The sequence below is a fragment of the Hemibagrus wyckioides genome, linkage group LG03, assembly GCF_019097595.1.
Source record: "Hemibagrus wyckioides isolate EC202008001 linkage group LG03, SWU_Hwy_1.0, whole genome shotgun sequence".
In the NCBI taxonomy this organism is placed as follows: Eukaryota; Metazoa; Chordata; class Actinopteri; order Siluriformes; family Bagridae; genus Hemibagrus; species Hemibagrus wyckioides.
Window position 1 is genome coordinate 14,498,408 of NC_080712.1, and position 27,323 is coordinate 14,525,730.

General features: G+C 38.7%; 1 protein-coding gene and 2 pseudogenes across 1 annotated transcript; all 3 read right to left on the minus strand.

The window, feature by feature from the left end:
• Window positions 1–2,800: 2,800 nt before the first annotated feature.
• Window positions 2,801–8,804, minus strand: LOC131351339 (interferon-inducible GTPase 5-like; annotated as a pseudogene).
• Window positions 8,805–8,949: 145 nt separating this feature from the next.
• LOC131351338 (interferon-inducible GTPase 5-like) lies at window positions 8,950–11,971 on the minus strand. Its single transcript, XM_058386739.1, has 3 exons — window positions 11,653–11,971; window positions 10,001–10,559; window positions 8,950–9,759 (listed from the first exon to the last, which is right to left on the minus strand). The coding sequence occupies exons 2-3, from the start codon at window positions 10,557–10,559 to the stop codon at window positions 9,107–9,109; spliced, it is 1,212 nt and encodes a 403-aa protein (XP_058242722.1). The 5' UTR covers window positions 11,653–11,971; the 3' UTR covers window positions 8,950–9,106.
• A 2,649-nt stretch (window positions 11,972–14,620) lies between these two features.
• Window positions 14,621–26,331, minus strand: LOC131351134 (interferon-gamma-inducible GTPase 10-like; annotated as a pseudogene).
• Window positions 26,332–27,323: the final 992 nt, after the last annotated feature.

The following is a 27,323-nucleotide window of genomic DNA, read 5'->3' on the forward strand; positions in this document are numbered from 1 at the left end:
CAAATCGCTCCACAGACGATGCCATCAGCACAACCCTCCATCTGGCCCTCACACACCTGGACAATAAAGACACTTACCTACGAATGCTGTTCATTGACTTCAGTTCAGCATTCAACACGATCATTCCTCAGCACCTGATCGAGAAGCTGAGTCTGCTAGGCATCAATACCTCCCTCTGCAACTGGATCCTGGATTTCCTGACTGGGAGACCTCAGTCAGTCCTGATCGGGAACAGCATCTCCAGCACCACCACTCTGAACACTGGAGCTCCTCAGGACTGTGTGCTTAGCCCACTGCTGTTCACTCTGCTGACTTATGACTGTGTAGCAATGCACAGCTCTAATCATATCATCAAGTTCGCCGATGACACGACCGTGGTGGGTCTCATCAGCAAGAACGACGAGTCAGCTTATAGAGAGGAGGTGCAACAACTAGCAGCCTGGTGTAAAGTCAATAACCTGTCTCTGAATGTTGACAAGACTAAAGAGATGGTTGTTGACTTCAGGGGAGCAAAGAGTGACCATCCTCCACTGAACATCGATGGGTCCATCATGGAGATCGTCAAGAGCACCAAATACCTTGGTGTTCACCTGGCGGAGGAACTCACCTGGTCATTCAACACCAGCTCCATCACCAGGAAAGCCCAGCAGCGTCTCTACTTCCTGCGAAGGCTGAGGAATGCTCATCTTCCACCTCCCATCCTGACCACCTTCTACAGAGGGACCATCGAGAGCATCCTGAGCAGCTGCATCACAGCCTGGTTTGGGAATTGCACTGTCTCAGACCACAAGACGTATAGTGAGGACAGCTGAGAAGATCATCGGAGTCTCCCTTCCCTCTATTATGGACATTTACTGCACACGATGCATCCGCAAAGCTAACAGCATTGTGGATGACCCCACACACCCCTCACACACACTCTTCACCCTTCTGCCACCCAGAAAGAGGTACCGAAGCATTTGGACCTGCACAACCAGACTGTTAAACAGTTTCTTTCCTCAAGCCATCAGACTCCTCAACACCCAGGACTGAATTGCACAAAAAACTCTCTCTCACACACACACACACACACAGACAGAACTGTACAAAACTCTGTCTCTCTCTCACACACACACACTCTCACACACACCACACACACACACACTCTCTCTCTCTTTCACCTGTGTAGACACACACACACATAACTTATATTGTTCACTATTTATTGCACTACCTCGAACCCTGTTATTATTTCATTACGCTGCTATGTTTATATTTATGTTTATGCCTATTTCTATTTGCACTACCTCAACCGCTGCTACTCTGTACATCATTTCATTTTTATTCCATTTCATTTTTTACATTTCACTACACATTCTTTTTCTTTCGGCGCTATGTGTCTTGTTTTTGTGTTGTCTTTTTCTTTTGGACCTACTGTTTTTGCACTGTCTTGTCTTCGCACACTTTGCACTTTATATGGCTAGGACAAAAATTTTGGTCCTAGCTCTGTGTTTTTTTTCGTATTTGATCTTTAAGTTGTATGTTTATGTAGCACCAGGTCCTGGAGAAACGTTGTTTCATTTCACTATGTACTGCATCAGCTATATGTGGTTGAAATGACAATAAAGCTTCTTGAATCTTGAATCATTACAAAGTGTACAAATAGCTTTTTGAAAAAATTTACCAAAACCAAAAAAGTCAATAACTTTGAACATAAATGAATGTTCAATAGTGTCAAAAGCTTTATAGAAATCAATAAATAATATAAAAGAATCATCTGAAATAAGGTGTCTATAATCAATTAAGTCCAAAATTAATCTGATATTATTTCCAATATAAAGGCCTTTCAGAAAACCTGACTGCTCTTCATCAATTATTGAGTTTAAATTTTTCTTTCGTTTTGCAAAATCGAAGTCGTTTTGCAAAAATTAATGAAAAGATTTTAGTATCATTATTTAACAAACTAATTGGTCTCCAATTTTCCAAGAGCAATTTGTCTTTGTTAGGCTTGGGTATAAGTGTAATTACCCCTTGTTTTAGTGATGTAGGCATTTCTCCCAAACCAACTGCTTCTTCAAATTCCCATAAAAAAGGGTGCAAGGTCATTACAAAAAGTAATAATTTCCAGGAGACTTATTTTCTTTAAGACTATTTATACATTTAGTGATTTCCTGAATATTTAATTCCTTATCGCATAAATTTTTGTAATCTGAAGTAAACTTACTAATATTGGTTCAAACATTTTTAAGAAAAAAATCTGAATCATTTAGTAGATTATTTGAATTATACAATTTACTATTAACAAAACAAGATATATATTTGGGATTATCATTAGTAAGTCCATTTATTATTAATTTGTTTACAGAAGTTGTTTCTCTATTTCTTTTTTCTAAAATGAAGAAATATTTAGTATTTTTTTCTCCTGCTTCCATCCATTTTTGTCTTGACCTAATGAAAGCACCCCTAGCTTTCTCTTCATAAATATCATCCAGATCATCCTGCAGTGTAGCAAGTTCTAATAATTCAGTGCTTGACATATTTTGGTTATTTTTACAGGTGATAGATATTATTTCATTAATTATTTCATTTTCATTTTCTTTTTTCTTTTTCTTAGTAAATTTTCCATACGATATTGTGAATTCCCTCTTTCAAATTTTGTTTGTTCCCATAACCTCCCATAGGTTTGAATCAAACAAGCCTGTTGCCAATACTTAACAATTATATTCTTAATTTTGTCACAAAATTCATCATGTTTCAAGAGACTATTATTAACTTACAATATCATCTCTTAACTCTACCTGATTGACAAACTAATACATTAATTTTAATAAATATGCCTTTGTGATCTGTTAAAACTGATGGTTCAGTAGTAACAAATTCAACTTTCTCTTTTATATGTTCTGAAATGAGCCAAAAGTCAATATGTTATTGTTGAGACCTGTCCCTATTACTCCATGTATACAAAAGTGATTGTGGATTTTTACATATCCATATGTCAGTTATGTTCAGTTATAAACAAACATTGTTTAATTCACGTGCCATATTGTCAGTTCTAGGTGGCCATCGAGCTTGTATTCCATCAAACACTGTATTAAAGTCATGAACCCAAATCACTTCAGCAATGGGAAATTTTGAATGTTTAATGATTAATATGACCTTCAATATCTTGAAAGATTAACTCATTTGTTTTTTTATTACTGGTGGCATATATATTTATTATAATAATTTTAACTTGGTTTATATCAATAAGTAGACCGATCCAATGACCTTGATTATCTTTTTTGTGATTTAGAACTTTCCCTGAAAATCTGTCCTTTAAAATGGCGACACCTGCTGGCCTATTTGAGGCACCAAAAGAGAACCAAATGTCAGAACCCCATCGATTCTTCCAGAAAAGCATATCATCTTTGCAGGCATGAGTTTCTTGAATGAAACAAAAATCAGCTTGTTTTCCTTAAAAAACAAAAACAGCTTTTCTTTTTAGCATGTCTCGTAGACTCCTGGCATTAACTGAAAAAATACTTATTGACATAAACTTGAAAGAAAAAAAAACAAACAAAAAAAAAAACCTTGATAGAACAATGAAATGAACAATGAATAGATTGGAATGTAAGTGTTGAGAGAGTATAAAGGGTACTCTTATTCCAACTTTTCATACACCAGTCACGCTTCAGATTCAAATGTTGAGATCCTGTTTGCCTGAGTGTAACAAAAACAAATTAAAGTAACATCCTTACCTAGGTCTTATGTCACAGAGGCATTAAACAATAACATCCGTATAAGCTACATTAGAAATAGAAAAAAAATATCCTAATTATGTATTACTGCAGCAAACAGATCTTTTGTATCAGATCATACTATGATTCTAGACCAATGACATATAGAAGCATAATTTAATGTTTGATTTCTTTACCATCCACTATTGCCTTGACTCCCACATTGAAGGCCCTCTTGCCTTCTTTACATGCTTGTTCAATCATAGGCCAGAGGAGACTCTGCATAGCTCTATCTTTGATCGTGAAATCTTCATTGAAGAACATCTTGTTCTTTTTGAGAAATTTCCCTTTGCTCCTTTCCATGTAAGATCTTGAGCTGTTCTGGAAGCAAATATTATTATTGTTGGCCTCGGTTTCTTTCCCTTGCCGCCATCCGCACTATGTCTTCCAACGCGATGAGCAATGTCCACATTGTTCCCCACAAAGTTACGCTCCTCCTCGACAACCACCGCTCTGCAGATCTCAATCACCCGAGACTTGACATTATCCTCGGTACGTTCAGTCCATATGAAGATTCCATCTCCAGCAGTATCAATCTTGATCATTCAATTTACCCGCTTCACAATCTCTTCATTTTTGTTTTTCAAATACTTACAATACTTACAGAGTACAATGCTTACGGTGCTAATTTGACACCATAGAAAGAGTGAAAAATAAATCTAAGCATGAAATGATTATGATGGCTAAATAACATTTACTTCAGTACAATTTAGTTCATTCATATATTATACTGCTGTTTGCAAAACAGCCATGAGCACATTGTTGGAATCTTCAGCAATCTGATTAAGAAAACGTTTCAAGATGAAAGTAGTAGTAGCATAGGACATTGGCCCAGCTATCATAAATCCTATAACAGGAATTAAACCCAGAAAGTATTCTGCTGTTGATTCTAGTGCAAGAAGACTTGAACTTGTTAGGTAGTTTTTCAGCCAGGTAATGACCAGCTTTTTGGTTATTTCCTGATTGAAAGGAGACTTCATCACAGCTTTTAGCTCTACTGACTTCCTTGATCTCTCAGAAAGCTTCTGTAAGGAATCTGGGTCTAAACTGAATGCCTTGCAATATGTTTTAAGCTCTAGCATCAAGATGGTTAGATCTGCACTGATTGATAAACCAGGTATCGGCACAGCTGCAACTGAGGCAGAGAGCAGAGCCAACTTCCATATGTTCCTCTGCAGTGCCTTCTTTTTCCTCTCATTGATCTCCAGAGTGATGTTTGGAATGCCCAGGATCAGTACATCTCTCTTGTGCTGGGGAAGATCCCTCTCCATGGTCTCCTCCAAATGGTTGAAATCATAGAGATGGAGTTTGAAACAAGAGATCAGGAAGACAGTGGGAAACTTTAGACCAATCTCTTCCAGCCCTAAGATGAAAAGTTAAACACACAATATTTAAAAAAACTTTTTAAAGCTTTTTTTTTCAAATGATCATTCATCATGACACTGATCTAAAAGGAATAAATAATCAAATATTAGCATTACTATTTACATTTCACTTCCCTAATTATCATATATGTGTAAAAAAAACTTTATATAACAGTGTTAAAAAAATTAAGAGCGTAATATTTTTTCTAAAAGTAAACCTTTAATGCAGTTCTCTCTGATTTTCTTCAGCGTCTCTTCTTCCTTAAATTCTTCTTCCGTTTTTCAGCATCAATGTTGTTGTCAATCTTTGAGCGAACAAAATAAAACTTTTTTTTCATACTTATTATCTCTTTTCCCAGATTGGCGTGGCATTCTCTGAAACGATCTGATGCTATGATGATGAAAAAATCATAACGTTCATATTGAACTTGTTTGAGATATTCATCAGCTTTGAATCTTGGGGTTCCAATGAAAGGGAGATCCCATAATTTGACATTTGGGAAGTTAGGATGACGGTAAGTAGTAGGCTCTGTAGTGGCCTCTACAACACCAGTTTTTGCAGAGCCTTCATCTTCATCCCCTAAACCCCTGAAGACATTGATAAATGTGGACTTTCCAGATCCAGACTCTCCCGTTACAGCAATGTTCAGTTCCACGCGGTCTTGTTGTTCAAAGTAATCCTTAATCTTGTCAACAGCTGATGGCAGATCTTCATTGGCTAATGACCTTTTAATTTCTTCAATTTCAGCATCATCAATAATGTCAAACTCATCCATCTTTAAAACAAACACAATATATGAAACAGGTGCACTTTGCATGTGTTATAGCAACCAACAAAACTCAAGTGAAAAGCTTATAGAACAGTATAGAACAATAACTAATTTGCACACCTTTTTGATGAGGCATGAGCCACTACAGTCTGATGAAACCATGATATCATTTTTGGGCATAATTTGAAAAGATATGTTTGGCAACAAGAAAAACAAGACATCTTATCACGCAAAGAACACTATACACACTGAGAAGCATGGTGGCAGCAACATCATTCTGTGGGACCCAGGCCCTGGTCAACAAAGGAATGGCTTCAGAAGAAAAAGATCTGTTTTGGAATGGATCAAAGACCAGATCTAGATCCTATCAAAAATTTGGTGGGATAACTTTAAAATAGCTGTGCACAGGAGATCCTCTCAAAATTTAGTGGATAGGCAACCTAAGCCAAAATTAGGGTTATGCGGGAAATCGTAACACAAAGTGCTTTAATAAAGTGTTAGTTAAGAGGTGTGCACACTTATGCAACAAGGTTTTTGTACGTTTTTTCTTTTTCTTTTTATTTCCTGATCCTGAAGGGGTCATTTTGGAAAAATATTGACAAAATCTAAAAGGTAAAAACCCACAACCTTAGGGCTATAAGGCCCTTTTCCTATTATGCCATTGCCAATGCACATGAAAAACATACGTAGTGTGGTGTTGCAGGTGTGACACAACCCTTAGTAGCAATAATAAACTGTTTCCAGTTTACCTGCACTATCCAGCAAACGCTCTCTTCCAGTTTAATTAGTGCAGACTGTTTTGCTGCTACTAAATAGCAATGAAATCACCAGACTAGTTTATAGTTATTATAATATTTTCCATAATTATTATATATTTTCCACATTTAATTTTGTTACAGAAATGTCCTGTTTGTCTTGTTACTGTTTTAACTGATCACAGTTTTTAAGTTGCTTTCTGCTGATGGTTATGAGTTTCATTATGTCTTTATACTGCGTTCATTCCATATTTAAAGCCTAGTTAATTTTATTTTAACGTCACTTTGCTAAAAATAAACAGATATACTGTTAAGGAATACTTTATATAGGCAATGGTAAAAATGTACTTTAATCTTACCTTTACAGAGGAGAATAAATACCACAGAAAATGTCCTTCAGAGATGTTGAGCTCTGTACAGGCAAATATGGTGTTGTGAGTAACGCAGACACTCCACCCAGTTTATTGCTCTCTCTCTCTCAGAGAAACCGAAACTGTCTCTAATCAGCGCTCTCGTCTGTTGAATAAATATTTACATAACTCAATTTGAGTAAATAAGCGAACCACCTCAGTCACTGAGGGGTTAATTCAGTCAGGTTAACCAAGTCACTCTCAGTGAGTTAGGAGGGACTGCCTTCATCAGGAAAGGAATCCGGCATAAAACCTGTGCAAAAATCAAATATGTGAATCAATAATCCTCTGTAGCGACGCCGAACAGGAAGCAGACGAAGTACAACTAAATCTCAGCAGAGGATCTACTACAGAAGCTGTGATGGAAGCTGAATTTTGACACTCATAGTTTTCATAGCACCTTTCATAGTTAATATTGATAAACAATATATTGTGTAGAAAAGAAATGTCCACGCTAACAAGTCAGGCCTCCTAATGACATCACTGATGATGTCAGAGCTCTCGCTGTGTGTTGCCTTGTATCCCTCCCTTCAGTTCCTCAGCTCCGCCTTCCTATCCTTTTGAGTAAGAGAGAAAGAATGGAGGACTGGGAGAGAGAGATGGGAGTAGAAGAGTCAGGCAGGGGCCAGGACATAAAAATGTATGACATTTGTTTTGTTTATTAAATTAACTTTTTGGTTTTTAATTGCCTGTCTCTCTTTCAGCTAAACTAATACTAACCTGCTTGAGCAGAGATGACCTTTAGGTAATTCAGAAACTTCATTACTCTTTTTTTTGCTCGTAATATTTTTAATTTTTATGTCACATTTAGTTTTTCATATCTGAAATTTCTAGTATTTCATTCACATTAACTTTTTTTGTGTTTGCCAGATGTTTTTCCAGTCTAGATTTTTTGCTTCTGTATAAGTTTCATATGATGACTGACTTGAAATTCCAGCTTATTCTTTGGAGTGGGTCTAATGGAACTGTGTGATGAACATCAGTACCTCAGTTTAGAGACGCGTGATGGCTCATCAGTTAAATCATTTGAGATGTTAAAGTGTGCTGTTTTCCAGGATAGATCCCCTGCAGTTGTGCTACTGTCTAAATACAGTTTGCTATTTTCATGAGATATAAATAAAATGCATTCATCTTTCTTCTTACTTCAGCTTATTAATCTATTACTTATCTTTATATAAACAGCTATATCCTAGTGTATCTGTAAAGCCTGGATAAATGCCAGGAGTGGTGAGAAACACTTGCATACCTCGGATGATTAATTACTCCTATTAATTCTAGTCAGTCTCAGCACCATACCCATCAACATCAGACATTTACACAACAGAGTATGAACAGTAATGAGAAATCATAAAGAGCATTTCATCAATCTTTCATTTAAATCTTTCCGCATGATGCCTAAATTATAGGCGGCATATCATTAATATAACTGGGATAACAAATTGTTTAGAGTTCATTAATCAAGAAGATAAAATCTGATTTGAAAACACAAAGACATTAATAGTAAACAAAATGATAGACCAAAAAATAAAATCAGGAAGTAGTCAATCATATATCATTGGTTGCATCTGATTAAATATAATGTAATAATGTTAAATTACAAAGTAAACATATTGTTATGTTTGTAAAATCTGATTGGTGTGTCACATTCAAAGCCACTGAAAAATCTTTCATATACACACGCAACATGATAATAACTGATTTCATGCAGGTTTTAAGGAAATAAACCAATTAAAATTAAGCCATTGTTCCGTTGGGGAAAAAAAACCTAATCATTGCCTGTTTTGTTGCATAGGAACCTACTCTTACCCTTAGCTGTTACTTATTGAGGACTGGATTTTATTACATTGCCTTTGTTGCTGTTTAATAAATGCATTGAGGCACTAGAGGGTGATGTGCATTGTGCCTATTGAGAACCTTGTCAAGCCATCTGATAATGAGAAATTAAACAAAATGAATAAAAATTTAAATTCAATTTCTAATAGCATTTTTTTGTGAAAAGATTTTATGATGGAGCTTGAACATCACACTGCTTTAATTGTTAGACTTTAATTGTTAGACTTCTGTTTGCAAAGCTTCCATGAGCACATTGTGGGAATCTTCAGCGAGCTCATTAAGGCAATGCTGCAGCATGATGTAAATAGTAGCAAAAGACAGTGATCCAGACATGAGAGATCCCACAACAGGAATAAAGCCCAGAAAGTATTCTGCTGCTGATTCTACAAAAAAAGACTTAAAAAAAAGACTTGAACTTGTCAGCAACCTAATAACCAGATCTTTGGTTATTTCTACTTTTAGAGGAGACGTCATCACAGCTTTTAGCTGATCTACTGACTTCCCTGATCTCTCAGAAAGCCTCTGTAAGGAAGCTGGGTCCAAACTGAATGCATTGTAATATTTCTTAAGCTCTACCACCAAGATGGCCACATCTGCACTGATTGATGCAGCTGCATTTAAAACAGGTATCGGCACAGCGGCAACTGAGGCAGAGAGCAGAGCCAACTTCCATATGTTCCTCTGCAGTGCCTTCTTTTTCCTCTCATTGATCTCCAGAGTGATGTTTGGAAGGGCCAGGATCAGTACATCTCTCTTGTGCTGGGGAAGTTCCCTCTCCATGGTCTCCTCCAAATGGTTGAAATCATAGAAATTGAATTCGAAACAAGAGATGAGGAAGACAGTGGGAGACTTTAGACCAATCTCTTCTAGCCCTAAGATGAAAAGTTAAACACACAATTAAAAAACCTAACTATTTTTTAAAAACAATATATTTTTTTATATAATATTTTTTTCAAATGATTATTCATCATGACACTGATCTAAACGGAAAAAATAATCAAAATATTAGCGTTAATTTTTACATTTTAATCCCTAATTATCATATATGTGTAAAAAACTTTAAGTAATAATATTAAATGAGTTAAGAGCATAATATTTTTTCTAAAAGTAAACCTTTAATGCAGTTCTCTCTGATTTTCTTCAGTGTCTCTTCTTCATTAAATGTCTTCTTCCGTTTTTCAGCATCAATGTTGTTGTCAATCTTTGAGCGAACAAAATAAAACTTTTTTTTCATACTTATTATCTCTTTTCCCAGATTGGCGTGGCATTCTCTGAAACGATCTGATGCTATGATGATGAAAAAATCATAACGTTCAAATTGAACTTGTTTGAGATATTCATCAGCTTTGAATCTTGGGGTTCCAATGCCAGGGAGATCCCATAATTTGACATTTGGGAATTTGGGATGAGGATAAGCAGTCGGCTCTGTAGTGGTCTCTACAACACCAGTTTCTGCAGAGCCTTCATCTTCATCCCCTAAACCCCTGAAGGCATTGATAAATGTGGACTTTCCAGATCCAGACTCTCCCATTACAGCAATGTTCAGTTCCACGCGGTCTTGTTGTTCAAAGTAATCCTTAATCTTGTCAACAGCTGATGACAGATCTTCATTGGCTAGTGACCTTTTAATTTCTTCAAAATCAGCAGCATCAATAATGTCAAACTCATCCATCTTTAAAACAAACACAATATATGAAACATATAAACAGGTGCACATGTGTTATAGCAACAAACAAAACTCAAGTGAAAAGATAATAGAACTGTTTTTGGGAAAAGAAACAACAATAACTAATTTGCACACCTTTTTGATGGAGCATGGGATAACTCAGTCTGATAAAAACATGATATCATTTGGGCATCATTTGAAAAGATATGTTTGGCACAAAAACAATACATCTTTTCACCCAATGAACACTATACACACGGCAAGCATGGTGGAAGTAACATCATTCTGTGGGACTCAGGCCCTGGTCAACAAAGGAATAGCTTCAGAAGAAAAAGATCATTGTTTTAAAATGGATCAATCAGAGACCAGATCTAGATCCTATCAAAGATTGGTGAGATAACTTTAAGATAGCTGTGCACAAGAGATCCTCTCACAATTTGGTGAATAGGGGACCTAAGCCAAAATGCGGGAAATTGTAACACAAAGTGCTTTAATAAAGTGTTAGTTAACGGGTGTGCACACTTATGCAACAAGGTTATTATAAGTTTTTTTTTCTTTTTCTTATTATTTCCTGATCTTGAAGGGTTCATTTTGGAAAAATATTGACAAAATCTAAGAGATGAAAACCCACAACCTTAGGGATATAAGGCTATTTTTCTATTATGCCATTGTCAAAGCACATGAAAACTATAGTGCAGTGTCGCAGGTGACACAACCCTTAGTAGCAATAATAAACTGTTTCCAGTTTACCTGCACTATCCAGCAGACAAAGACTCTCTTCCAGTTTGATCAGTTCACCCTGTTTTACTGCTTCTTAATAGCAATGAAATCACCAGACTAGTTTATAGTTACATTTTCCCCATTTAATTTTCTTTTTTGTTACAGAGATGTCCTGTTTGTCTTCTGTGTACTGATTTAATTGATCAAAGTTTTTAAGTTGCTTTTTGCTGAAGGTTATGAGTTTCATTATGTCTTTATTTACTGCATTAATTCCATATTAAAAGCCTAGTTAGTTTCATTTAAATGTCACTTTGCTAAACAGATATACTGTTTAGGAATACTTTATAAAGGAACTGGTAAAAATGTAGCTTAATCTTACCTTTACAAAGGAGAAATGTTGAGCTATGTACAGGCAAATATGGTGTTGTGAGTAACGCAGACACTGCAAACTCCACTTTAGTTTCCTGAGTCTAACTGGAAAAGTCTCTCTCTCTCTCTCTCTCTCTCTCTGCGCATGCGCGGCGGAGAAGCGAGTGCGGCGTGTAGAGCGCGTAAGAGAGGTTGGCGTTTCGCTAATTGTTTCGGCACTAATTGAATTTTTTTTCCGGTTAATATATCGGGAATATTTATATACTTATTGTGTATATATATTGTGTGTGTGTGTGTGCGTGTGCGCGCGCGTGTATATAGTGTGTGTGTGTGTGCGCGCGCGCGTGTGCAGGTGTGTGTGAGTAGCGTGTCGGAAAACCATGGCTATGGTGGATCCGACCGCGAGGCAGTTTGAGAGTTTAACTCGCCGGAATGTTGTTTAGCTGTCGGTAACGTGGTGGGGCATGATAACATTGTCTCTGCCTCGAGAATGAACAGTGCTTTTGTGGTTTTTATGAATAATGTTGAAAAAGTGAGAAAACTGATTCAGAATGGAATAATGGTTAATAATGAGACAATATTGGTTTCTCCCCTCAGTTCCCCAGCCAAGAAGGTTATGTTGTCCAATGTCCCTCCTTTTATTTCTGACGAGGCTATCGGTAAAGAGCTGTCTCGGTACAGGCGAATGTCTCCCCCATTAAGAAAAGTGTTTTAAATGTGGTAAAACAGGGCACATTGTTTGGGCATGCCTTGAGAGGCAGAGTGACCCCGGTATTTCTGAGCAACCGGCTGGGGTCTTTTCCCCTGTGGCTACAGTTCGGCTGGCTGCTGAGAGCCCCAGAGCTGCTGCTGCACCAGACCTGAAAGAGAGTGAGACCCAAGCCCAGCCTGCAGCCTGGAAGCCCACTGGAGCTATGCCAGCCACGAAAAAGCCATGCATGGCCGAACCGGCTGCAGAAGAGCTCGGTTCAACCGGACCGGATCGATAATTTTAGAGTCTTTCACTTATTTATGGAATTGTTTTAAATCTGAGAAGGCAGCTTTTAGCTCACTTTAGCAGTGGTGGGATGTGACTAAAACACAAACCAAATTTTGCCAACAGTACACTTTAAATGTTGCAAGAGACATTGTTAGATCTCTGAAAGCTCTGGAGATATTTCTGTATTACCTTATTCTGTATATTAGATATTATTCTGTATTAAGTTTTTACCATGGACTTTTTATAATCTGGAACGTTTTTAAAAAACAAAACAAAGACTATTGAACAGTACACTGGCTGCTGGAGGAGCCTCTGGTGTACGGTGGGCAACTGGACATCTCCAGTATCTCCAGTGCAGATCCCTGCACTGTCCAGAACTCTCATCTCCTTGGGCATTGTGATGCTCCAGAAGCTGGTGAACATCACAAGGACAGACTTGTCGAGGGCAGAGGACCTGGCAGCGCATGTGGGACTGCGGTCCTTGCGTATTGTCAGTCAGCTCCCACATCGCTGGAGATCTGCACTAACACCAGAGGAGCGTGTTCAGCTGATGGACTACCAACATACAAAGACTGGTCCTAGAGAGGACAGACCCTTTCCCCAATGTGTGTGGTGTTATAAGAAAGTTTTGTGCTCTGATGCAGATGGAAAACTTAGCTTTATAACTTAAACTAATCATCACTTATGTTTAAACTAATTTATTGACATTATTTTCCTTGGTGTTCACCTGGAGGAGGACCTCACTTGGTCACTCAACACCAGCTCCATCACCAGGAAAGACCAGCAGGGAGGCTCATCTTCCACCTCCCATCCTGACCACCTTCTACAGAGGGACCATCGAGAGCATCCTGAGCAGCTGCATCACTGCCTGGTTTGGGAATTGCACCGTCTCGGACCGCAAGACCTTTCAGCGTATAGTGAGGAGATCATCATTGGAGTCTCTCTTCCCTCTATCACAGACATTTACTCCACACGCTGCATCCGCAAAGCTAACAGCATTGTGGATGATCCCACACACCCCTCACACACACTCTTCACCCTTCTGCCATCCGGTAAGAGGTACCGAAGCATTTAGACCCGCACAACCAGACTGTTGAACAGTTTCTTCCCTCAGGCAATCAGGTATCTCAACAGAGAACTGAACTGAACTGGACACACACACACGTACAACCAAGATCTGATCTCAGAGGAGAACTGAATTGTGCTGGACACGAACACACACACATACATAACACACACGCACAAAAAAAAGAAGAACTGGACTGTGCTGGACATAGTCAGACACACACACACACTAAATTGTCCTGTTTGCACGCACATGCCACTTTACATTTATATATATTTATATTAATCCTGTTTACATGTGTCGCTTTAATATCCGCAATCACTGTATACACTGTTCTTTGCACATTGTCTTGTTCATTGCACAAAGTCGGCCTATATGTTGTTTGTCTGCACTGTCTTGTCTTGTCTTGTCTTGTCTCGTCTCGTCGTCTTCCTGTGCACTTCTGTTGTATGTCTAGTTCTTAAATACTGCACATTAAGTATAGTTTAATTTTAATTTTTAAATTATAGTTTAATTTTTTTTTATCTCTGTCATAGCTCTATGTTTGCCTGCGTCACTGTACTTTGCCTGTGTTATGTGTAGCACCTCTGGTCTAGGAGGAACGTTGTTTCACTTCACTGTGTACTGCATCTGCTATATATGGTTGAAGTGACAATAAAGCTACTTTGACTTTGACTTTTAATACGTATTTATTTATTTTTTTAAGTCACTCTGATTTCTATGATATGCGACTTGTGTAAAAAAAGCTTTGTAAATGTCAAAAGTCTCTCTCTCTCTCTCTCTCTCTCTCTCTCTCTCTCTCAATGAAACCGAAACTATCTCTGATAAGCGCTCTCGTCTGTTGAATAAATATTTACATAATTTGATTTAATAAGTTCTCATGTCCTGATGAGGAAACCAACCCAGAACCTGAGGATCTATTGATGAACAAGAGAAAATGTTCAGAGACAAGTTGTTGTCTTTACACCAGGCTGTTAGCTGTTGCACCTCCTCTCTGTATGCTGACTCGTTGTTCTTGCTGATGAGACCCACCACGGGCGTGTCATGGGCGAACTTGATGATGTGGTTCAAGCTGTGCATTGCTGCACAGTCGTGAGTCAGCAGAGTGAACAGCAGTTGGCTGAACAAACAGCCCTAAGGGGCCCCAGTGCTCAGTGTGCTGGTGCTGGAGATGCTGTTCCAGTTCCGGACTGACTGAGGTCTCCCAAGTCAGGAACCCCAAGATCCAGTTGCAGAGGGAGGTGTTCAGGCCTAGCAGGCTCAGCTTCTCAATCAGGTGCTGATGGATGATTTTACTGAATGCTGAACTAAAGTCTATGACCAGCATTCAAACGTGAGTCCTTATTGTCCAGGGGTGTGATGGACAGATGGAGGGTTGTGTTGATGACACAGGGTTTGTCATACCATATGGAGAAAATGAAAAGCAATTTTACAATAGTGTAATAATGAGTTAAACAGTAAACGGAAAGTATTAACAAACAGCACATTTAGGTTTTTATAGTTTTATAGCACCTTTCATAGTTACATTTAATAGTTACAATCACAATTAAAGGTCAAGTCAAGTCAAGAAGCTTTTATTGTCTTAAGACTATGAGTCTTCAGCACAGAGCAGTTTGCATTTTGTTTGTTTCTCAGTAGCATGAACATTTTTTTGACTTTAAAAATTCAAGAGACAAAAAAACACTAACTAAGGAACTAACTTGATGGAAGGAAAGCACTGCTATTGACAAAGGCTAAATAAAGATCTTCTATGGGAAAACTTCACCATATGCTTTATGCTTTACATTGTTAAACAGCAATATTTTTATTATCATATAAAATTATGTGGGGAATCCACCATAAAAGTCTCTCTTAATGATCTGAAGTGCATTGCAGCAAAAAATATTCAGTTTTTAATAGGATTATAGCTGTTATACTGAGGAACCACATATCTCCCCAGTATTCCACAACATTGAGTATGATTACAAATGGAAAAATATACAAAAAACTTCCACCAATGGCAAAGTGCTGTGAATTGGAATGTGTTCCAGGCCTACACATCTACCAATGCTCTTGTGGCTAAATCGGCAAATCCCAACAGCATTGCTGCAAAGCCTTCCGAGAAGAGTGAAGGTTATTACAACAACAGAGGGGATGTTTATTAGGTTTGAAGGATGTACAGTACTGCTGTGTTTTCATTCCAGTATGAGCCAACAGAGCCTTCATGGCCTTAAACTGTAGAATCAGAGAACTTCACTGGAATCATTAAGAGAAAAATGTTTAGAGTCAAATAGTGATTTCTGTATCACTCTTTCTCCATCTTCACTCAACTCCTTTACAGCAGATTTCAGCAGGAAGTATGAAGCCACAAAGGAAATTCCACCTGCAATGACAGAGCCCAGAATTGGGACTTTGTTCTCCAGATAATTAGCCATCAGTTGATGTCCTGTAGCTACATGTTTTAGCAAGTCTTCCACTTCCTGTGCTGACAGCCCTTTACCAAAGGTGGACCTTACTTCACTCTGAAGCTTTCTTGAAAGTCTCCATGAGTTTGGGAACAATAGGATTGTGAGTGGCACCCCTCGTGACACTGCTTAAGGACGCCACGATTGCTTTCTTCCTCACATCCTGAGCTAGTGCCTCCCTTTTGCTTTGTATTAAAGATGAACCCAGGTTGGGTAGTGACAAGAGCAGGGCATGCCGCTTATGTCCCTCCAGCTCCTCTAGCAAGGTCATCTGGAGTGCAGGGAAGTCATAGCACTGTGGGTGAAAGCAGGAGAGTAGGAAAACCCGTGGTTGTTCCACCTGACCATTTCTCAGATTTTTTTCACAGTCTACACGGAGAAGGTTCAAGACATCACTCCTGCGCCTAGCATTTGCCTCCAAATCTCGATCCACTTTGTTCCTGATAAAATAAAACTTCTTTTGAGCTTGCATTATACATTTAGCCAGTGCAGAATGGTACTCTTGAAACCTGTCAGATGTGACAATGATGCAAAAGTCATATTTCAGGAGGCCAACATCCTCTAAGTAGGTTCTAGGATGAAAAGAGGGAGTCCCAATCCTTGGCAGGTCCCATATCAAGACATTACTACATTATTACTGTAGCAGTAGGATGTGAGTATACTAAGGCCTTCTGAGTGGTTTCTGTTACACCTGTCTGTGCTGCTTCAGGTTCCTCATCAGAAATCACAAGAATGCACCTGACTCTCCTGTAATAGCAAAGTTCAGAGTCACAGATTTCATCTGTGTAAGCATGCCTTCCACTTGTGCCACAACATCAGTGGCCACGCGGGAGTGCAGAACGCTGGTCATCTCATTCACCTCTGCTTCACTTATTCCAAACTCGGAAGCCATGATAATGCTGAATGGATAACTGTGTGCCAAATAACAAAAAAGAAATAAAATGAAACCACACTGGGAACAAAATAGTTTAAAAACAGACATCACACTGTGACAACAGATTACCTCACAAGCATTTTACAAAATCTATATTTTTGTTTCTCACCCAGTAAATAGCTAATTATATCATCAAAACAGAATTGAACAGTGGTATCTTTATAAAAATAGTATTATTAGTGTTAAATTCAATGTTTTTTGTCATATTTCCAAAATGATCCCTTCTCCAAGTATGGAAAAGGTCCGGGATATAAAAGGATTTGAAATCATGGTCCATTCTAACATATTAACTTGTTGACAAAGATTTAGTAAATTAAAATAAATTAAAATATTAAAGAGATTTATATTAATTTAGTAAATACTATTTTAGTAGCTAAAAATATTTCCAATCCAACTATCTAGTCATTCAAAGAAATTCACAGGCTAAACTGGTTTCCTGATAGAAATTCTTCATCATCTTTTATTTCTTCACTAAATTTATATTTTATTTTTAATTGCCTTGTATTGTTTTCTTAACAATTAACTTGTCTATGATGTTGAATTATTTAGCAATAATAAACTGTTTTTCTACCAGCCTTTCCCTATGGACAAATATTGCCTGCCAGTTTTATCAGATCAGCCTGTTTTGCTGCTACTAACAGCAATGAAAACCCCAGATTAGTTTTTACGTTCCTTTTTACACATCTTTTTTCTTTCTTTATGTATGTATAGTTACCTACTTTTTCCTTCTTAAAACCTTCTTAGTTTCAATGTCATGTTACTCAAAGATCAAACAGACATATTGTGTAAAAAATACTTTATATAGGAACTAGTAAAAAGGTAGTTTAATCTTACCTTTACAAAGGAGAATAAATACTACAAAATGTTTCCCTCAGAAATGACGTGAGTAAAGCAGACAAGTGCTAACTCCACCCAAGGTTTACTGAGACTACGCATATGTTAAGGTTCACTGCTCTCTCTCTGTCAAAGATATATATAATGAATAATATGTATATAATGAAACATAATAACCCTATAAAAAATACAGTAGACTATATTTTTAATAAATATAAACATGCAATATTTTAAGTAATGTAATGTGAATAAAAGAAATATAATATAACTAATATAGAGAGAAAAATCAATACCTAACCTATGAAACTTGGGTTCTACAGCATAAACATAAGAGTGTGTGGCGTTTACTTCAATCATCCAAAAGGGGGACACATCAGCCCATATATTGCAAATGTGCAGCCGCATTAGGTAATAAAATTTCAACATGCTACTATGGTACTGATAACAGAGGTACTGATAGATTTAGCAAGACATATATTTGTTAAATATGTGTAACTCTGCATCAAAATTTTTTTAAATTAGTTTTTTATTTATTGCCCTTTATTTTCTTCATGTACCGTTTATTTTCGATATGCTTACATGCATTGTTTAAAACTGAAGTCGCTCTGGCAAAACTCTTCACAGTCTCTCTTTTCATTGCTTCTACACAAAATGCATTGAATGACCATGTCTTGTGAAATCCATGAACTCTTTTCTCATTCATACTTCACCACTTGCAAAACATGAGATATTTGCAGCACATTTTTCAAAAGGTAAAACACTTCATTTATGTAATGAATGTTGTTAGTGATTTTAGGTCAGTGTGTTATGAGTGACAGTGTTTGCTTGCTGAGTGAGAATTGCCACCAGTGCTTTGGTCCAACAAGCTTACTTTGAGACATGTATGGAGTTTTTTGGTGGCTTGTGTCAGTTTTGGAGATAAGTTTAACTATTTGGCCAAGATTCATGATGATGTACTCATTCACCAAGTTATATGTACACATGCATATATACTTTGTCATTGGATTTAACCACTAAAATATCTGAATACATTAAACTAATGTAATATATACTAAATATATTAATAATATTTTCAACCCTATAATGGACTGACATCCCATCCCCCACTTGACACCCTGCATTTCTGTGGGATGGAAATTAGGAATTAAGTCTATTTGTACATGTAGCATTGTTAAATGACAATGCTGCATGTAATGTGTGTGTGTGTGTGTGTGTGCATGAGAGAGAGAGAGAAAGAGAGAGAGAGAGAGAGAGAGAGAGAGAGAATGGATGGAGGAGGATGACTTGCCAGGAAGTTGAAGTGATAGATATCTCTAGTGATGACACACAAAAACACTCTCATGCATACATGCATGTTGAGATTTGGCTTCTTATGGGTGCTGATACTTAATAAATTGCACTTCAGTTTAATTGTTATGTCACTGGTTATATTACAGTTAATAAGGTGATCTTGGACAGAGATTGACTGCTACCTGTTCACTTAACCTCTTCACAGAGCTTTGAGAGAGGAACTGCAATTCAGTCAACCCCTATGCATCCTTATATGTCGTTTCCTTGGGTAAAAAGATTTGTTTGTTTCAGATCATGGACGAATTTTATCAGTATATACATAATCACACAAACACCAAGTTTTAAAACCTGGAATAAACAACCAAATGGACTGTTGCCATGTAAAGGAACATGAGAAAGCATAGTCCTCCATCATCTTACACTCTCCATAGCTAATGATGCTAATGATGAGGAATATTCTAAAACAGTTGGAAGATGAGCAAGAGGCTGATGGTGAGGAAGATGATGATGAAGATAGATAGATAGATAGATAGATAGATAGATAGATAGATAGATAGATAGATAGATAGATAGACAGATAGACAGATAGATAGATAGATAGATAGATAGATAGATAGATAGATAGATAGATAGATAGATAGATAGATAGATAGATAGATGGGGCGAATAGTCAGGAGAAGATTGGGGAATATCATGAACACTGTAAGGCAAAGGCACAAATCCAGGAGAAGGTTGGGGAATGTCAGGGGAATTAGGAGGTGAAGAAGAGTCAGAGGAAGAATCATCAGAGGAGATCTCAACAGGGACATCCTCAGTCTGGACGCCTTGAGAGGTGGCGCGTGTCCAATGCCAGTAGAAGGTCTGAGTGGACTGATCACAGGTTGTGGGGTGAAATTGGGTGCTCTGATCAAGACAGACGGTATCTCTCACGATGTGGTGAGCGAGGTAAGGAGACTCAGGAATAAAGGATTCAGATAGGTATTCCAGGAAACCAGTAAGTTCAATGGCCAGACAAGATAGCTGATACTGGCGATAGCGTCGCAGAGCACCCCTGGGACTTCTCCGGAAGATAGCGTGGCGGGCTGACTGAGCTAGGAAAAAAATGGGAAATGGGGAGAGATGAGTGAAGATGAGTGAAGGGCATATTGCGTGACTATGTAATCAGCAAAAGAGAGCGTGTACTAAGGCAAAAGGAACACAGTGGGGGAAGTAGGCCAGGTCACTGTGACATGACAGTGACAGGCAGGTAGTGGAGACAATAGCATTGGAATACCAGCAACTAACAGTGATGAAAAGAGAAAAGGGTATGAGGCAGCTTAATGGCACAGCTTATTTTAAAAATAGTAAATAAAACGTAGATCAAGTAAGTAGAGGGAAAAGTCATCATGACATAGAGGAAGAGAGCAAGGTACTTACACATTGTTGTGGAGGGCAACGCGCGAGGTCAGGATGAGCCGAGGAAGCACCTTGGAGAGGTGACGCTCAAATGAAGTCAATGAGGAAGTGGCGCTTATAAGTAAGAGCCAATTTTTTCTAAAATTGTTGACTTAGCCTAAAAATAAGGGGAACTGGAGAGGAGAAAAATTGACGTCATCAAGGGGAGGATGGTATTAATTTAGGGGCGGTATCGGGACAAATGCAAAAATAATGGGAACTGGGAAACGTATGTAAATTAAGGAAGGAGGGACTAAAGTAGCCATACACTGAATATAATGGGAAATTGCTGGAAATATTTAAATTAGAGAAAAGGAGGCGCCACGGGGCGCCTGGGGTATAAGTAGAGGGGACTTTTTCGGGGTTTTTTGAGACCAGCTGCTCTCTTCAGAAATGCATGTTGTTGCCTGCATGGCTGAATAAAGAAACCCGCTTCTTCTCATCTGTTGACTGAGATCTCTTTTATTTTGGCTAAGTTTTATAGTTTGTTGAGTTCATTGGGCAAGATTATGGAAAGCTAAGAGAAAAGATACAATCTAAAATTCCACCCTGTGATATGTCCACTCGGAGGGGGCTCTGAATTCCAACAGGGTGGTGATGACTGCTGCACAGTAGACCTGTAGTTTGGTTGCAAGTCGGATACCTCTGCACTCCCAGACATTGTGAAGTAATCTTCAAAATGCAGCACTAGCTTTGACTATCATGTTGTTGACTTCATCATCTCTTGATAGGGTGCTACCTAGATATGTGAACTTGTCCAGAACATTCAGGTTTGTGCCATGTACCTGTATCTTGGCTTTAGCGTATTCCTTTCCTGAGGCAGGCTAGTACAATACTTGATGGTTAAACCAAAGTTATCACAGGCTTGTAAAAAGCAGTCCATCTTGTGCTGCATGTCAGATACAGAACTGGTATTGAGAGCACAGTCATCAAGCTCTTGGACAGTGGTGGTCTTGACTTTTGTGACGGCATTAGGGTTATTGTTATGAAGTGTTTGGGGCATCCTTATTTGGCAATAATTTTCCAAATACCCTCCCTGCTGACAGTGTCAAAGGCTTTGGACAGGTCAACAAAGGTAGTGAACAGGTCCTGATTTTGTTCTTGGCACTTCTCCTGTAATTGTCTGGCAGCAAACTGGGATCCATACAATGGTTTTAGAGCATCATACAAGTGTTTGGAATCATGCGTGTCAGCGTAATTCTGAATCTCCGCCGCTTTGTTTGGTAGCCAGGTGTCTTGCATGTTACGAAGCTTTGTCTAGATGGCCTGATGCATGTTCGCAAAGGAAATGCTTTTTTGGCTGTAAAGGTGGAATCTTGTTGACAGGCAAGGTGCAGCTTGCTCTTCTCTGTGATAAGGTCACATCACGTATTTCCTGATCATTTTCATCAAACCAGTCTGTTGCCTTCTGAAGTTTGAGCCAAGTAGACCTAAGGATTTGGTATGTACAGCTTCCTTAAAGGCTTCCCAGTCAATGTCAATGCTTACTTGGCCAAACTAAAGGTCAGCTAGTTTGTTGCTGAGTAGATTGGTGAGATGGGTGGTAGAGTCATCAGACTTCAACTTATTGACATTGAGGTACTTCATGACCTTTTTTCCCTGGGGATGACGGCGGGTCTGGATGTGAAGTTTGACCTTGCTGATGACAAGTCTGTGGTCAGTCCAGCACTGCACATCATGCCTGTCTGCCTTCCTAGTGATGACATAATCAATGAGGTGCCAATGTTTGGATCTAGGTTGCATCCAGGTTGTTGGTGATAAGGAGATCATGAGTTGTACATGTACTAAGGAGCAACAATCCGTTGCTGTTACACTTGCCCACACCATTATTACCAATAACACCACTCCAGGTTTGGTGATCGTTACCAACCCTAACACAGAAGTCTCCAAGGATGAAGAGTTTATTTCCTTTGGGGATGTTTGAGATCAAACTGTCTAGTACTTGGTAGAATTTGTCCTTGGCATCATCAGTCATCTGGGCTGCTCATCGTGGGGGCTTATGCAATTATGATTGTTGCTTGTTTCTTCCCTACAGGTACTTGCATTGTCACGAGACAATTATTGATTCCTTTTGGCATACTTGTAAGATTACAGATCAGTTTGGTTTTGATCACAAATCCCACAGCAGTTTCTCTCCACTCATTGACACTGATGACTGCTAGTGGTGTCTCTGCCAGTGCTGCAATGTCTATGCTGTAGCATTCTAGTTCACAAGCCACTAAAGCTGTGCGCCTTTCCAGTTTGGTAGCTGCTGGATTGCCAAGGAAAGTATGCACATTCCACATTCCGAGAGTCAGTGTGGTCACCTTTTTCGTTCTGTTTATGTTTCAACTGCTAAAACCGGATCCCTGCTAGCTGCGGTAAGCTGGCCTGGTTGTGGAGAAGCAGGCAATGTTTAGGGCACCTTTTCTAGCCCTTTCCTCAGTCTACAGAGGTGAGAATTGTGATCCTGAAAAGGTCTGTTTAGTCACTCAGGGTGTTGGTGGGTTCCACCACTGCTTCGGCCAATAAAAGACAACCAGAGCCCTGAGTCACCTGTGTGCGGGTCTGTGGCTGCAGCTGCCAGTGTATCCACACCTGCTATGTCGTCACTCACCCATCACCACAGGACATTTTACAACAGATTGATGTCATGACTTGCGTGTGACTTAGTTTAAAGTTGGGACAACTTGTGCAGCATTATCTACACTCTCTCTTTCAGGATAATCTGAATCCAGTGGCAAGACAAAGTCGAGACTGCTGAAGATGATGAGTTGATCAGAGCACCCGGGAACCCATAACTAACGGCCAGAGCCCATGCAGCTGGGTAGGATTTCACTTGAGGAGCGGCAGAGTTGGAACTGGCTCAGGTTGTGCTTCTACTGTGGAGGATGATGACACACAGTGTTAGCCTGCCCTGAGCTTCCCACAACAACCAAGGTGGGGGACAATGACCTTCCTATATCACGCCCCTGTCTGGCAACATCAATAGAAATCCCACTAGAGAGAGTTGGTACAAGCATTCCCAGAGAAAAGGAGGATCTCAAGGAGAAAACAGGGCACTCAGAATGGAAAAGCAGATGCCCTGTCACGCTGTCACGACTCCACAAGCACCTCAGTGCACCCAGAATCTGTTCTCCCTTCATCCATCATCCTCGCGCCCATCTAGTGTGACTTGGTGGAGGAAATACAGAGAGCACACGCTACCGAGCCTCCCCCATCAGACTGCCCCCCCAACGAAACTCTATGTACCCCTGATGCTCTGATCATGAGTCCTACAGTGGGTGCATGAGGCTCCCAGCTCAGGGTTTCTGGTGGCTGTCAATGGTGCTGGATGCTGAAAATCACGTCAAGGCCTGCTCTGCTTGTGCCCAGTCAAGAACGAGTCGTCAGCTCCCTGCCGGATTGTTACATCCTCTGCCCATTCCCCAGCATCCATGGTCCCACATTGCGGTGGATTTCGTCACAGCCTTGCCCAGCTTGGGAGGTAATACCGCAATCCTGATGCGGGATCCTGAAGATGCAAAGTATCGTTCCCCGAACCTTACCAGGCCGTTTATTGTGGATTAGGCTCATGGATTCGCAACAAGCTGCATCGGGCTCGTCGTTACATTGACATTTTGAAGAGACAACAATTCCTAGCTCTCCAAATAAGATCTACTTGTACTGTTTACTGATAGAGATAGTCTTTGTTACAGATTTCTACACAGAAGTTCCTGTAAGAGTTTTTCTACATGGACAAGCCAAACATTCTTTAGGACTCTATATTTAATCTTTTTTCTAAGAGCATGTAGTCTGTGAAATTGTGTTAAAGTTAACAGAGTCTCTGTGAAAGCTGCAACATTAGAGATGCTAAAAATAAAAATACTTGTGCAATACTGCTTGATTGGCTAAGATATTATATCTGCTGAGAAATGCTCTTAATGCTGCATTTGTTTGAGTATTTATGTTTAGTTAGAACGGCATGATGTTTTTCCACTTCACTTATATAATCAGCACAGATGCACCTGTGCTGGTTTTTGTGGCCGTGATCTCATATTATTTTGACAGGTACAGGTGATTTAAATACTATGTTTCAACTTCAAAATCCCTTCAAAGTCTCATTCTTGTTGAGTTGAATTAGTTACTGAGAAAAACTTGAAGTTGTGAGCAAGACACATAACAGCAGACTCCACCCACTCTTACAGAACATAAAGGACATTCCTTTGCTCTGTGATCAGGTGGGTATGTGTGAGTCAGGCAAATATCTGCCAAAGGTGGAGGTTACTTCATTCTGAAGATTATTCAGGAAATCACATTGGAATTACCCTGCATTTATTATTATGAACCTAGCACAAGAGCTTAATCATGCCACTTCATCAGAGACATGCTATCCATAAAAGATGTGTCTGGTCTTAAACTATATAGCAAAATAATAAGAATGATAAGTATGCTGTGTACATGTTTTTGACTGAAATTCAATTTATGCCAAGTCATACCAAACTAAAAATCCTCCACCCAAGTAATTGCAACACTGATATCAATATTAGGTTTGGCAATGTTGGCCAAAGGTAGTTATGTAATAGTAATAATTCATTTTAGATGAAGTTCATAATGATCTTTATTTCCATTAGATGTTAATTATTGCTTTCATTCATTCATTCATTCATTCATTCGTTTATTCATTCATTTTCATTAAGCTCTTCATCCTGGTCAGGGTCACATTAGATCTGAAGCCTCTCCTGAGAATACTGGGCATAATGCAGATACACACTTTGAATGTATATTTCGTAGCCAAAGCAACTACCAGTATGTTTTTGGCTGGTGGGAGAAAAATGGAGAACCCAGAATACAACCATATGACCACAGTTTTTGGCAAAATAATTACTCATTTGCACACCTTTCGATGGGGCATGGGGCACCACAGTCTGAATAAAATTGCCAAAAATAGGGTGATGCAGGGAATATGACATACAGGGAATATGCTTTAATACAGTGTTAGTTAAGGGGTGTGCACACTTATGCAACCAGGTTATTGTAAGTTTTTTTCTTATTATTTCTTGATCCTGAAGGGGTAATTTTGGAAAACCAACAACTATAGGGCTGTAAGGCCATTTTTCCATGGCGTTAGCTTGTTGAAGCTCTACAGTATGTATAGTATGTATACCCAGTAATATATTTAGAAATGTGATCTTTTTTACATATATCACTGATGATACCATTGTCAAATCAGATGCAAACCATAGCATGGTGTTGCAGATGTGACACAACCCTTAGTAGCAATAATAAACTGTTTCCAGTTTACCTGCACTATACAGCTGACAAACACTCTCTACCAGTTCGATCAACTCACCCTGTTTTACTGCTATTTAATAGCAATGAAATCACCAGACTAGTTTATAGTTCCATTTTCTTAAAGTTTTTAAGTTCCTTTTTTGCTGATGGTTATGAGTTTCATTATGTCTTTATTTACTGCATTCATTCCATATTAAAAGCCTAGTTAGTTTCATTTAAATGTCACTTTGCTAAAAAAAATAAATAAATAAAAATAAATAAACAGATATACTGTTTGGGAATACTTTATATAGGAACTGGTAAAGCTTAATCTTACCTTTACAAAGGAGAATAAATACCACAGAAAGTGTCCTTCAGAGATATTGAGCTATATGCAGGCAAATATGGTGTTGTGAGTAACGCAGACACCGCAAATCTCCACCCTAGTTTAATGAGTCTAAATGAAAAAGTTCATTGCGCGCTCTCTCTCTCTCTCTCTCTCTCTCTCTCTCTCTCTCTCTCAGAGAAACCGAAACTGTCTCTCATAAGCGCCCTCGTCTGTTAAATAAATATTTATATAATTTGATTGAATAAGTTCTCGAGTCAGCGGCTCCGGTTCATTTCCCGGTAAGGAAACCAACCCAGTCACTGAGGGGTTAATTCAGTCAGGTTAACCAAGTCACTCTCAGTGAGTTAGGAGGGACTGCCTTCATCAGGAAAGGAATCCGGCATAAAACCTGTGCAAAAATCAAATATGTGAATCAATAATCCTCTGTAGCGACGCCGAACAGGAAGCAGACGAAGTACAACTAAATCTCAGCAGAGGATCTACTACAGAAGCTGTGATGGAAGCTGAATTTTGACACTCATAGTTTTCATAGCACCTTTCATAGTTAATATTGATAAACAATATATTGTGTAGAAAAGAAATGTCCACGCTAACAAGTCAGGCCTCCTAATGACATCACTGATGATGTCAGAGCTCTCGCTGTGTATTGCCTTGTATCCCTCCCTTCAGTTCCTCAGCTCCGCCTTCCTATCCTTTTGAGTAAGAGAGAAAGAATGGAAGGACTGGGAGAGAGAGATGGGAGTAGAAGAGTCAGGCAGGGGCCAGGACATAAAAATGTATGACATTTGTTTTGTTTATTAAATTAACTGTCATTAAATTAAATTGCCTGTCTCTCTTTCAGCTAAACTAATACTAACCTGCTTGAGCAGAGATGACCTTTAGGTAATTCAGAAACTTTACATGATTCATTACTCTTTTTTTTTGCTCTTAATATTTTTAATTTTTATGTCACATTTAGTTTTTCATATCTGAAATTTCTAGTATTTCATTCACATTAACTTTTTTTGTGTTTGCCAGATGTTTTTCCAGTCTAGATTTTTTGCTTCTGTATAAGTTTCATATGATGACTGACTTGAAATTCCAGCTTATTCTTTGGAGTGGGTCTAATGGAACTGTGTG

Excerpts from the sequence above, each read along its gene's own strand:
- LOC131351338 (XM_058386739.1), bottom strand. The coding sequence starts at position 10,559 with ATGGATGAGTTTGACATTATTGATGCTGCTGATTTTGAAGAAATTAAA. Across the intron at positions 9,760-10,000 it reads CAGAGAGAACTGCATTAAAG|GGCTAGAAGAGATTGGTCTA; the intron begins GTTTACTTTTAG and ends TTTTCATCTTAG.